Source organism: Micromys minutus (genome assembly GCF_963924665.1).
Source record: "Micromys minutus genome assembly, chromosome: 8".
Classification (NCBI taxonomy): domain Eukaryota; kingdom Metazoa; phylum Chordata; class Mammalia; order Rodentia; family Muridae; genus Micromys; species Micromys minutus.
This window is the reverse complement of record NC_137977.1, coordinates 23431204-23444732: the sequence shown is the minus strand read 5'-3', so window position 1 is coordinate 23444732 and position 13529 is coordinate 23431204. Positions and strand designations below refer to the sequence as shown.

The following is a 13529-nucleotide window of genomic DNA, read 5'->3' as shown; positions in this document are numbered from 1 at the left end:
ACAGCCAGTCTGACCACAGCCCCATCTCATGACTATGACCATGGTTCTATCAGGCTAGGACTGGCGATCTCCCTAAGCCCATGCCCTTGCCCAGAATAGAAGCTGGCTGTGGTTAGGTGCTGCCCAGCTGCTATCCAGGGAGTATATCCCAGGACAGCTGGCCTTTTCCTGAAAGCCTGGCATGGCACTGAGGTAAGAGCTACCCTAGCCTGTTCTTATGTCTCACCTGGAAGGAATTCTTAAAGACGGGGATCAAGTCCCTGCATCCCCAGGGACCACCACTCACACACGAGCAGCTTCACTCCTGCAACCAAGAAGAACGACTCCCCTTTCAGCTTGTGCTCTCCCAGAACCTACCACCCTTCTCCTCTGCCTCTTCTTCTTTCTGCCACCCAGCCCTCTAACCACAGCGTTCAGACACGTCTGCAGGAAGTGTTCAGACACATCTACAGGAAGTCTTCCTGCCTCCCACTCCTCAGACAAGCCAGTCAGCCTCCCTCCCTGACTAGAACTCTCTAGGGGCACCAGCAGAACCACTCTTAAGAACCCCTATGGTCCCACTGGTTCTTATTGTCTCTGACAAAGAGCAGAGGACAGGACTGACTGAGTCCTCTGACAAGCTCAGTTACTGTCACCAGCAGACCTTGGCAAGGTGCTCTCTGGGCTGTCTGCATTAAGACTCATAGTCAGAGGGCAGGGAAGATGGCTCAGCAGTTAAGAGCACTAGCTGCTCTTCTAAAGGACCCAAGTTCAAGTCCCAGCACCCACATGATGGCTCACAATTGTCTGTAACTCCAGCTCCAGGGCATCTGACACCCTCACACAGGCATGCAGGCAAAACACCAATACATATGCTTTTTAAAATAAATAAATAAATAAATCTTTAAAAAAAAAAAAGCTCACAGATGGAAAAATCACAAGACATGGAAATAAATAGCAGCTTAGTGAGCTAAGAGGTTTGTCAGAGGCCATACAGCTGTGCTGTGGCCAAACACAGAGAACCCTAACCCAGGTTTCTTCCCACTTCTCACTGAGCAACACACCTCCAAGGGAGCTCCATTAAGGGGCCATGCTGGGGGTCTCTCCACTGAGAGTGGGAACAGCGTGGAGAGGTGACTTCCACATGCCTTTTCAAGCGGCTAAAGTTCACAGCTGTGAACAGAGGAAGCAATCTATCCGGGGAAAAGGTTGGCTTGTAAGGGTACTCACTTCACTTCTGCTCACGGGGAATACACGCACACACGCACGCACACACACACACATATGCACACGCACACGCACATGCACACACACACACACACACACACATACTCGTCTTCTCTCCATCCCACACTCAGGCTCTGCTAAAGTCCTCACAGTTTGGCTGCCCCGCCCTCAGCCCTCCCCTGGCCAGTGCTCCACCTGCCCACAAGCCCAGCCTTGGCTTCTCCTCCTCTCCCTCGGCCATTTCAGATGACACTGGCCTCAAGGCTGTCCCCACAGGTCATCAGCACTCAAGTTTTAAGAGTAGCAATGGACACCACCACTGTGTGGTGTTCCTATCATGGGTATATGGAAGTACCATTCACAGCAAAACTCTTGCCAGGGCCAGGCCACTCCCAGTCCCCACCAAGTCACTGGAGGAAACCATCACTGCCCTGAGAAGATGCAGAACCTGAGACTCAGAGAGAGGCAATGACTTACCCAGGATCACACAGCAACCCCATAAAGGCAAGAATGGACATGAAACGTGTCTATCCCAGATTTGTCTTTAACATCCCATATCCCCTGGAGCTTTCTGGTTTACTCAGAACCTGTCACTGAGTCTGTGAAATGTCCCCACCTCCCAGAAGGGCTCTGCCCAGCCCTAAGTGAGTGATGGCCAGAGTGCAGTTGGGTGGGGAAGGCAGATTGTGTGATAGGACACAGGGGGTGACGGGGCAGGTCTAAGCATACAGCATGCACACTCTGACAGCAACACTTACCACCTGAGGCGGAGAGGGCAGGAGAGCCCAGAGCAGTAGCCAACAGAGGAAGAAAGAAGGAATTAGTGAGCGTGAGAAGCCTGGAGACAACCAGGAGCCTGGGCTCCATCACATTCTTTCACTCACTGGCCTGACAGCAACCAGACATTTGTTAGGTGTAACCTGTCATTTGGCAGTGGCCAGTTGTCTGGGACATGACATCACAAGAAGGCCACATCTGGGCTTTTAAAGGAGATATGGAAGAGCACATAGCCTTTGGTGAAGCAAAGCATGGACTACCACAGGTCAGGTGACCTTGCCCTGAGGGCACATCTCTTTGCCACAGCTTAAATTTCCAGTGTCTCAGCTGGGAGGTGGTGGCACATGCCTTGATTCCCAGCACTTTGAAGGCAGAGGCAGGCAGATCTCTGAATTCAAGGTCAGCCTGGTCTACAGAGTGAGATCCAGTACAGCCAGGAAAACCATGTCTCAAAAATCAAAGCGAAGACTCTCGTGTGCCGAGGCTGTTCTCACTTTTCATCTTAGGAGCCAGAACACTGGCAGAGCCAGTGGGGAAAAAACAGGACAGGGTCAAATATAGAAGCCCACTGCCCAGGGATGCTAGGGGGGAAAAGCTGACCCTGATCAGGAGTTTCAGCAAGACGGCTGGCTACGGGGTTGGCCCTCAGTGACAGGGAGCCAGTGAGAGCACAAGTCCCCTGACAGATCCCCAACTCACATGTCCATGCAGGTCTGTGTTGAGCAGCATCAGGGCGCAGGTGAGTGTGTGGATCCCATCTAAAGAGAGCGAGATAGTAAGAACCCACTCATTCACACCCGGAGCCTCCCACCTGCCTCCCCATACAGCCAGGCTAGAGGCCATATAGACAAAGAAAGGTAGACATCAGCTCCCAAGCATTTCAAGACCAAGACTTAGATTATACTCTAACCCAGATGTCTGCCTCTTGCAGACAAATTCACCTTGAACCATAGACCTAGGAAAGGCTCTTGTACTGGCTGGTTTTGTGTGTCAACTTGACACAAGCTGGAGTTATCACAAAGAGAAAGGAGCCTCAGTTGAAGAAATGCCTCCATGAGATCCAGCTGTAAGGCATTTTCTCAACTAGTGATCAAGGGGGGGAGGGCCCAGTCCATGTGGATGATGCCATCCCTGGGCTGGTAGACCTGAGTTCTTTAAGAAAGCAAGCTGAGCAAGCCAGGGGAAGCAAGCCAGTAAGCAACATCCCTCCATGGCCTCTGCATCAGCTCCTGCTTCCTGACCTGCTTGAGTTCCAGTCCTGACTTCCATTGGTGATGAACAGCAGTGTGGAAGTGTAAGCTGAATAAACCTTTTCCTCCCAACTTGCTTCTTGGCCATGATGATTTGTGCAGGAATAGAAATCCTGACTAAGACAGCTCTGGACTCCAAGCTAGTCCCTACAGTAGCCATAAGAGATTTGGTCCATCAATGCCTAAGACTTAGGTCCATCCATATGGCAAGTCCTGCCTCTGCAAGAGACCTGCATAGAATATCCCATCCCCTACAAAATGTCAGGACTGAGTCTAGCTACAGGCACTGGGAATGGAATAACCATGAACAAGACATCTGGGCTCTCTTGTCCAAGAGGCCATCCCACAATCCCTGGGCATTTTATTATTTTGGTTTATGAGGCAGTGTCTCACTCTGTAGCTCAGGCTGACCTCAAGCTTCAAATCGTCAGCCTGCCTTCATCCTGCCAATCCCTGGGGTTTCGGGTGTGAGTGTCCTGCTGTGACACCTAATTGTATTCATTCACTCTGAATTTACCAGAGCATATGGCCCAGCTGAGCCTACCTGTAAGCAAGACAAATGTGGCAACTGGACCAGGGTGGGAGAAGACCAGGTCTCAGCCAGGCAAGTCTCATGGGAGGTGATCAAAGGATGACGTACCTTCTGATGTGCTGTCATCTGGGTTACACTGGCAGTACCGGCGAGAGAAGTGGGTAAGGACTCGTTCTCGTTCCTGTGTCTCCCCCATCAGTGGGAAGGCCTTCAGGAAGGTTCTAGAATGTAATTCAAGGTTGCTGAGTGAATCTCAGAGCCCCTCATACAGTCTTCTCACTGGCATAAAAGACGTACTCCCCACACACATACATGAGGCTAGTTTCTGTGGTAGAGTCTAAACATCCTCTGCAGGCCCAAGTGAAACCTCGGCCCTCCAAGATAGCCTCTGGATTCTAAGACCTCAGGCAGGGATGTGATATTAACACTCAGTGCCTTCCGTGGGTCTTCAGATTCTAGACAGTCAGGCTTCACCCTGGTGACATAAGGCTCTCAGCACAGCACCCATGATAGCGATCCAGACCCACTTAACACTATCTTTCTATCTTCCTCATCTTGACGCAATCCAAAGGCTCAGCTTGAAACAGATCTGCTTGGAGCAGAGCAATATAGATTCCCCACCAATGCAGCAGTGCACTGACTTAAGCTACAGGTAAAGCAACAAGGTCCTACGAGCCCAGGATGGAGGGGACTGGACAGAAGTGGAATGACATGTGACAGCCACCTTTTCCCCAGGTGTATCACGGACAAAGCCCAGGGGCAAAGGGCAGTGCACTAGATCCTTCTGTGGAGCCGGAAAACACATCCAGAGCCTTGAGGAATTGTAAGCACATGACCACACAGTTACCAGACTCTGAAGGTGTAAAGGTTATGGAGCTGTGAATCCCAAAGGTAGATGGATTTTTTTTTTTTTTTTTTTTTTTTTGAGGAGGAGGAGAATGTTACTGCAAGGAGGTGGTAAAATGAGGATTCAAATAGTTTCGGCGACATGGTTCCCCATGCAAGGCTGAGGCCCAGAGTCAACCCTTAGAGATGTCATGCTTCAGAGCTGCCTCGCCTCAGCCCAGCTGGGTGAGGACTGTGTCCCATGATCTTTCCCAATTGCCTTGTAAAGGAAGGGTTGGACAAGCTAAGAAAATCAATGGGTGCTGGGAAACCAAGAGAAAGAAACACAGAAGCAGACACCAAGTCAGGGCTAGAAAGATGAGTTTAGATTCCGAAACCAGTGATAGGCAGGTGAGATGCTAACCACCTGTGGTCCCAGTGATCAGAAGGCAGGCATGGGGTGTTCCTGGAGCAAGTCAACTTGCCAGGTCAGTCATATCTGTGAGCCCTAGATTTATCTAAGTGACTTGACCTCAAACAACAGGGTGGAGAGCAACTGAGGAAGACTCCCAACATTAACCTCAGCCTCCACACGAGTTCCCACACACGAAAATATATGCACATGCATACACAAATGCACACACATGCAAACATACACACATATGCAAACACACACACATATACCTACACACACAGGCACACACATGCAACATGCACACAACACATGCACACACATCACACAAGTATACACATGCAAACATGCACACACATATACACATGCACACATATATACACACACACACACACACACACACAGGAATGATACACTAAGAAAAGATACATGATTCAGATATTAGGGGAGTCCCACAGAGAACTGGAATCTATTTTAAAGTTTAAATATGATGAAAATTATAGAAATGTAAAATGTAACTGAGAACAAAAACTTAATGATGTTTCTTTGGAGTATTATACATGTGAAGTGTGCATGCATGAGGGTATGTGTGCTTGCATAAGCACATGTGCATGCATGAACACACAGAGACCAGAGGTTGATATTAAATGACTTCCAGAGTTGCCTTTTACTTTATATACTGAGGTGGGGGGCTCTCATTTTAACCAAAAGAGCTTGCTGATGTGGCCAGCCTAGCTAGCCAGCTTGCTCTGGGGTTACAGATACTTTGCCTGCCTAGCATTCACATAGATCCCAGGGGTCTGGACTGTGGTCCTTGTTACTCTTGCAAGCCATCTCTCCGGTCCCTCAGTGATTCTTATTGGCTTCGTTTATTGAACATTGACTGGACATAGCAAAATGGCAAGTACACTGAAAACCGACAGAAAACATCCCAGAGACAGAGGGACAGAATAAGCACTGTTAAAAAGTATTAAGAGATGTCTGGGATCCCACAAGGGGGCCCAGCGTCTGTAGATAACACCCTTAGCTCTGAGATGCTGCCCTTCCCTCCTCAGGCCTGGCTGAGCATCTTTCTGATGGCAGTGGCCTTCATTCACCCATCCTACCCATCCTGCTCCCAAGGCCCACGCCTGACCTTCCTGAGACCCAGACTCTGAAGTCACTGCAATCAAGTCCCCTTTACCATCTAAGTATGCCAGACATAGCCAGATGGCAGTGCCCCCATGCCTTTAATCCCTGCACTCAAGAGTCAGAAGCAGGAGGATGTCTGTGAGTTCGAGGCCAGCCTGGTCTACAGAGCAAGCTCCAGGACAGCCAGCGCTACACAGAGAAACCCTGTCTCAAAAATAAATCAAACAAACAAAACCAAAGTAGGCCATAAATATAAAGGACCGACGGTATCCAGCAAGCAGGAAGTTCTCCATACAAACCACTGTCTTCCTTTTCCCTCCTGAAGAATCTTTATGTCCCTCATCAACCAACACATTAGCTGGCTATCGCTGAGTTGCCAGACAACAGCTACCCATGGGTTTCTTCCCCTCCCCCCAGCTTTACCAGAGGGCTCAAGACTTGCAAAAGGCTGTGTAAAAAGTCATGATAGACTTGCTGGGATAATGATGTTATATTCTATATTGCAAAAATAGATAGCTAGAATAGCAAGCCAGATATATTGTTCCACCCCTTGTGGACACTGTCCCAACCCAGCCCCACTGACCTGAGTGCTCTGTCCAAAGTGAGGCCTGAGAAGTCGAAGAAACTGAGGTACTCCCCAGCAACCAGCCTGCTGAACTCGTTGCTACCAAAAAAAAAAAAAAAAAAGTATAATGGGATGTCAGTTAGAGACAGGTCCCAAGTCCCAAGACATCAGGTACTGAGGAAGTGGGCCCCAGAGTACCCCTAACCACCACCCAGCCCGGGACTGCCTCCCCTCTGGTCACTCAGCTCAGAGAGATAAACCTTGGTCTGTGGCATCAGGAGATGATGTCTCAGCCAGTTCAGTGAGAGCCTGTTCGGGGAAGGGAGCAGGGTGGGGTGATATAAGTGTTCCCAGCAGAGAAGGTGACATAATGTAAATCAAGCCACCGGGAGGGTGGGAGGCCGCAGAGCAGCAGAGGTGAGGCAGGGCCTTGGCCTCAGACCACAGAAAGGATCAGGGCATAGCTGCAGAGTTCAAAGCTAACACCATCCCTACAGAGTGGAGACCCACAGAGAATGGGTCCAGAAAGGGGAGCCAAGATGAGAACATAGGATTCTAAGGTCACCAGAAAGGAAGTGACTGAGGAGGTGATGTCAGAGCTCAGGATGAGGACAGAGCTGGCTGAATCCCTGGGAGAGTAACCTTGTAGGAGACAGCTTAGTGTTTCAAGATCCAAACCCTTGTGAGAACCAGGTGCCTGCCTACATGAGACCCTGTCTCAGAAGTAAGTACAAGTTTTAAACGTATAGGTAGACTGAGAATGTATCTCAGAGTGCTTGCCTACCATCCAACCCCCAGCACGGCAGTATCCAGAGGAGTTCAAAGTCTGGTGGAACCTGAGGCCCGACTGCGTTGACACAATGGCTCAGTGGTTAGGAGCACTCACTGCTCTTCTGGGGACTTGAGTTTGGTTCCCAGCACTCACATCAGGTATCTCACAACTGCCTACAATCCAGCTACAGTGGCTCTCTCGCACCCCCTTCTGGCTTCCTCGGACATCTATATATACACGGTCTACAGTCACACATCACACACACACATCCATACACAGAAATATAAATATTTTCTTCTAATATGTAAGCTCAGGGCAGAGTTCTGAAAGCAGCCCCATTAAGGATCTAGACCATGGAAAGAGCTAGTGAAGAGGACCTTGCGACAGCAAAGGACAGGTCTGTGCCCTCCTGGAGGCCAAGGAAGAATGTGTTTAATTTCATTTGAAAAATGATGATAATAATAAGCCTCACACTTTCCTTCCCGTTGGTAGGATCATGGGAACTAAAGATATATGTGACATAAACCACATGCACGTCCAAAGTGTGTGGACTCCTCTGGAGGAAAATGGCTGTTTCTTTGATATATGTCACTTTAAAAGAGAGGGAGCCTAGGAAGATGCCTCAGTGTTAAAATGCCTGCCTTGGGAGCCTGGATCTGAGTTTTCATCCTTAGCACCTACATAAAAAGCCAGTGTGGCAGCGTAGACATGCATCTCATCACTGAGGACGCAGAGACAGGAGAACAGCCAGCCTAGCCGGTCAGTGAGCTCCTGATTCTGTGAGAGACAGGATTCAAAACATAGAGTAACAGAGGAAGACATGCAAGATCAACCTCTGGTTTCCACATGTATATGCATACATACATACAGATGTACATGCATGCACCACACAAAGAGAGACCAGGAGGACCAAGAGAAGGAGAAAAAAGGAAAAAGAGAGAGGTTATCTATTGAATGCCACTGTGAAACAGAGGGCCAGAGAAAACATGTGAATAGTATTTCAGACCTAATCTGAACACACATTTTCTTTCTTTTCTTTTTGTCTCTTCCTGTTCCTCTGCCTCTTCTTCTTTCTCCTCTTATTCCTTTTCCTTCTCCTTCTTCTTCCTCCTCTTCCTCCTCCTTCTACCTTCTTCCTCCTCCTCTTCCTTCTTCCTTCTCCTCTTTATCCTCCTCCTCTTCCTCCTCCTCCTTCTTCCTCTTTGGGTGGAGGTATGGAGGATTTACCTTAGGGCCTCATACACATAAGGCAAGTGCTCTACACTGAGCTACAGCCAAGCCCTGTTTTTATCTTATATGTTTCTGATACAGAGTCTCACTAAGTTTCCTAGAGTGTTCTTGAACTCACTGTAGCCCAGGCAAGCTTTAACCTTGGAAGCCTCCTGCCTCAGGCTCCCAGTAGCTTCAAAGCCAGGCCTGACCAAATCAATCTTTAGTAGAGATTCAGAGAAAGGGGAACACACTAAATGTGGGAGATAATGAGAAATTTTTGTTAATATTGTTAAATGTTAAAATGGAACTACATAAAAATTCTTACCGCCTAGAAATAGGCTAAAGCACTGTAAGTCAACCAATAACATGCCTGAATTTGCTTCTGACAAATGAGGAGAAAAGCTGAGGTCTGGGGGAAGAACATCGAAGCTGAGGTCTGAGTGTGATGACACACACCTGTAATCCCAGCATTTGGGAAGTTGAGGCGGGGGGGATTTGGTGACCAGCCTGGGCTTTGTAGTGATACCTCAAAACACTTTGAAGTTGCATAATGAATATATAAAAAATTTGGTGTTTATCTGCTTTGTGGTGTGTGTGTGTGGGTGTGTGTGTGGGTGTGTGTGTGTGTGTATGTGTGTGTATGTGTGTGCATGTTTGTGTGTGTGTGTGTACACGGACTCGAGAGTGTGTGTGTCCAGTGTGTCAGAACTGCTGAAGGAGCCATGGGTAGAGAAGCTTCTAAAGGAGAAACAGAAAAGCAAGAACCCATCTAAAGGAACTGAGAAAAGAAAGGAAGGAGACACAAGCAACCCAGGGCAGACAACCTGAGAGTCAGAGATGAGGAGGTGGGAATTTCCTCCCCACTCCACCCAACAACACCCCAATTTATGGATGGGAGAGATAAGCTGCAGCAATTACTGGAGGAGCCTGCAGAGGGCGCCATGCAAATATGACAAGAACCCATTCTCCCAAGGATGGGAGGCTGTTTTCAGGTTCCACCTACCTGGAGATAGATGTTCAGCTTACCAGAGGAGTTCTATGAGTTGTGATTTTTAGCGAGGGCTCCCACTGCCCAAGGTACAAGAAAGTGTCAGGGATGTAGAAAGGCCTCCTAAGACCTAAAGCCCTCATCTTAACCTGCCTGTCTGGTCTGTCTCCCTTAGCTTTGTGAGTGGTAGGGGATGCTGGCCAGCTCTGCCAACCTCCAAGCCTCCCTGGCTTGGTGGAGTCCCTGTGAAAAGAAGGGCCAATAGGGGCCACACTATGCTCAAACATAAATATGCCATCCTCATCTCTCACATACACACACTCCAGGTCCCAGTCCTCCCCAAGACTGCTACATGCAGTCTGAAGGTCATGTTCTTTACTTTCAAGGGTGTGGTCCTTTCAGCTGGTCCCAGTAGACAGGCTTAATAAAAACAGACACATTGTTTGACCTCCGGGGCCCAGACATGTACCCCAAAATCCCTCACAGGTCCCCCTCTCTGCCTAGCCCCACTGAGTAGAACTCTGGTTCAGGTAGGTTATTCTGTCCTCTCTACTGTCCTTCATAACATCATAACCACATCCCCCATCCTGCTCCAGCCCTGAGGGGCCGCCTGTCACCACCCCCTCCCTAACAGAAGCCACCTTTTTCCAAGTAGCCCAGAAAGGAAACAGATTTAGGGCGAGGTCAAGAATGAGGACAGTGACAGGAGGAGGTGTCCTTGAAGGCCTGGTGGGAGCTCCTGGCACCAGCCACCCCGAAAGAAGTCACTGGCACCCCTCTCCTGCTGAGGAAGGCATGTCTGCTTTGCCTGGACTCACTCACTTTTTGCCCAGCTGCCGAGCTACGTCGCAGCGCTGGAAGCCTTCGAGGTGGTAGAGGCGGCGGGCCAGCCGGCGAGCGGCTTCGCTGACCCCCTGGCACCCATTGGCCAATGGATCTGTGCTGCCGGGCTCCAGCCCCTCAGAGCTACTCAGCTCTGAGTCCGAGTCCGACAGGCCATCCTTAAGGCTGGTGTCACTGCAGATGACAAGGAGGGAATCAGATGCCCTGAGTGTGGCTAGAAGGGACCCCCGGTCTCTGAAAATCAACTGTGGGGGCCAGAGCACTGCAGCAGGGCAGCGTCAAGCCAGACCGCCAGAGAGTGGCTCACATGAAATCAAACATGGCTGTGCTCAGCACAGAAATATGTCTGAGCTAGTAGGAAATATGCCTTCAGAGGATGCAGGGTGACCTCTTGGGGGCTCATGGATCGTGGACACTCACCCAGAAAGCTTTGCTTCTACTGACTCTCAGTTCCCCTGATCGTGGCTCCCCCAGATTCCAGCCCTGCCCCTCCCCCTACCCAACTCCCGCCTCACCTGGCAGAGTTCAGCAACTTGTCCGTGTCCTCATCATCCTCCTCGTCTCCTCCTGAGCCCCCGGGCCCATCTTCATGGAACCCATTGGGCACCGATGTGAGAGACAGGTGGCTCAAGACATTCTCTGAGCGGCTGCTGGAGATGGACCGCCGTAGGGGACTCCCCAGGTCCCCATCAGCACCACCAGCTGCCCCCAGGTCCCCTTCAGGCCCCATGTCCCCAATGCCCAGCCCAGCCCCAGGCTCAGGGCTGTCTCGAGCCCGCTGCTGGATGAGAGGTGTGAGGGGAGCCTCAAAGCTGACACAGCTGTCGCACTCATCGGTGAGACTCAGCACGTCTAATGAATCCAGGCTGCTGTACTGTGTGCCCCGCAACAGCTCTGACTCCAGAATCTTCTCAAACGTGGCACTGAAGCCATCCCGCACATCTGGCTCACCAGGACAGTCCAGCCTATAGATCACAAGGGCACAGTTACCATCCTACTTAGATGTCCCCGACACTGAGGCTAGCTACAATACTGCCGGTCTCTAGCTAGGAGCTGAACACACACACACGCCCCATAAAAACTCATGCACTCCTGCGCATATACTAATTAATGTACTGACTAGACACATACAGATGAAAACACACACATGAGCCCCATGAATATTCACATAGCTCCTGTGCAAATGCCAGTATGCAGGCTAGGCACACATACATGCACACAGATGCACACATGTGTCCCCCATACATATTTACACACCCCTGTGAACTTGCCCATTCAGGCAAAACAGGTCTACAGCCACACTGTTCAAGACTTCTGTGTATGTTCTTCCACCCTGGCCTTTAGACATGGCCCTGCCCAACCCCTCCTCCCCAAGACCAGTCTCTCTACCTCCTGCTGAGAAACAGACTGTAACCCCACTGAGTAAGATAGACACAAAGTGCCTGGTAAAAGTTATCAAAGTCCCAGGACAATTCCCTGGGAAGAGCAAGAGCACAAAGCTTGCCTGCCTGGGGCCATCTTGGGAGAAATGGGCCATTTGATAACCCACCTACCACATCTAGATATTATGATATTAGATATATCAAAGCTCTGCTGTCAGCTGGTAGTGACGGACCACAGCCTGTCATGGAGACAGTTCATTGTGGTTTGTGGGGACCAAGGGCTGGGAGTATAGCAAGCCTGCTTGCCTCTGGATTCCCCTGTAAGCTCTGTTGTTAACACTCAGAAGCTGAAAGTGGGGACAGGAGATCTCAGACATCTAGAGACTCGAGGGGCGGTAGCCCCAAGGTATATTATCAAAGAGCTAGAAATACGTGAGTCCCTGTCCCAGGATACCCACTCACCCCAGCTGAGGGTCCTCAGCATCTGGACAGAGACTCCTAGAGTTATCACCCTCCTCTGCTAGTCCACTAGCACTCCAGGGCCTGGACTCTATAGAATCTTCCAGAATGTTCCCATCTTGTCCCAAATCCAAGCCATTGGTCAAAGAAAGGCTGAGGCCAGGCAGGGCCACATCTGGGTCTCCCACGGGCTCCATGGTGCCCTCTAAGGTGTCCATCTTGTTACTGCCTGGACTGCTGCTGCGGCTGCTCAGGCTTTTGCTGGCTGCTGTTCCACTCAAAACCCCAGGCCCCTCTTCGGGCTCCAGGCTGTGGTCCTGAATAGCACTCTCTTCCTTGTGCAGATCACAGGGGAGCTTTTCTTCGTCCATGGTGGTCACTGTTCCCACCGACGTCCTTAGAGCTGGGTTGAGAGGAAGAAGAAGAGTCGGTCAGACAGAGCAAGAGCCTATGAAACCAATCCAGGGGCAGAGGCTTGGCCATGATTATATCTTTAGTAACAGGCTCAGGTTGAGAGTGGCTAGGCCAGCACCCTCCCCCGCCCCCCACCTCCTGTCTGCTGTCCTCTGGCTCCTGGCTTGGTCCTTGTACCCCTGCCTTCCTTTTTACTTTTTGGGTCTCTGTTCTAGCCTTCAGAATTCACCCAAGTTCCTTGAGAAAGACACAGGTAGTCAGGAACCAGGCAAGTGTCCAGCAGCTCTTGAAGGCCCCTCAGTATTCCTGCTAGTAAACGGAGACAAAACCAAGACTGACCTTGGCCAGCCATGTGCTTTCTTCTCACGTTCTCAGCCTGGTCTGCACCATAGAAAGGAACCCGAGTTTGTAACTAGCAGAGGGAATTGACACAGGAGTTGCTTTTAAAGGGTCTCTAAGAGAGAAATGAAGGAAATTAATCGAATTATCCTTGATTCCAGGGATACCGGAGTTAAACCAGGAGACAGTCATCAGCCGCAGGGGGCCCAGCGTGGGCCGCTGTCCACGGTGCTGCACAAACTACGGTTGCCCCTGCAACTCAAGGATCTGACAATGCCATAAAGAAAAAGAGATCCAGGGATCCCTTCTCCACGAGCACCCTCACAGGAGTTCACCCAGTCTTAAGGAGGAACTCAAGAGAGATCTCTGAGAAGCACTCTGGGGAAACCGAAGCAAGAGGAGCCACACCGGGCTCTGGGAAT

At 50.2% G+C, this 13529-nt stretch overlaps 1 protein-coding gene across 1 annotated transcript in view; it reads right to left on the bottom strand.

The window, feature by feature from the left end:
* PSD2 (pleckstrin and Sec7 domain containing 2) overlaps positions 1-12725 on the bottom strand; it is a gene marked incomplete at both ends in the record, with an annotated part of 32678 nt that extends 19953 nt beyond the window's left edge. The window contains 6 exons of the mRNA XM_080920066.1: positions 2683-2741; positions 3874-3986; positions 6717-6797; positions 10493-10687; positions 11029-11478; positions 12358-12725. Coding sequence (XP_080776192.1) covers positions 2683-2741; positions 3874-3986; positions 6717-6797; positions 10493-10687; positions 11029-11478; positions 12358-12725 — 1266 coding nt within the window. The remainder of the gene's footprint in view (positions 1-2682; positions 2742-3873; positions 3987-6716; positions 6798-10492; positions 10688-11028; positions 11479-12357) is intronic.
* Between the last annotated feature and the right edge of the window lie 804 nt (positions 12726-13529).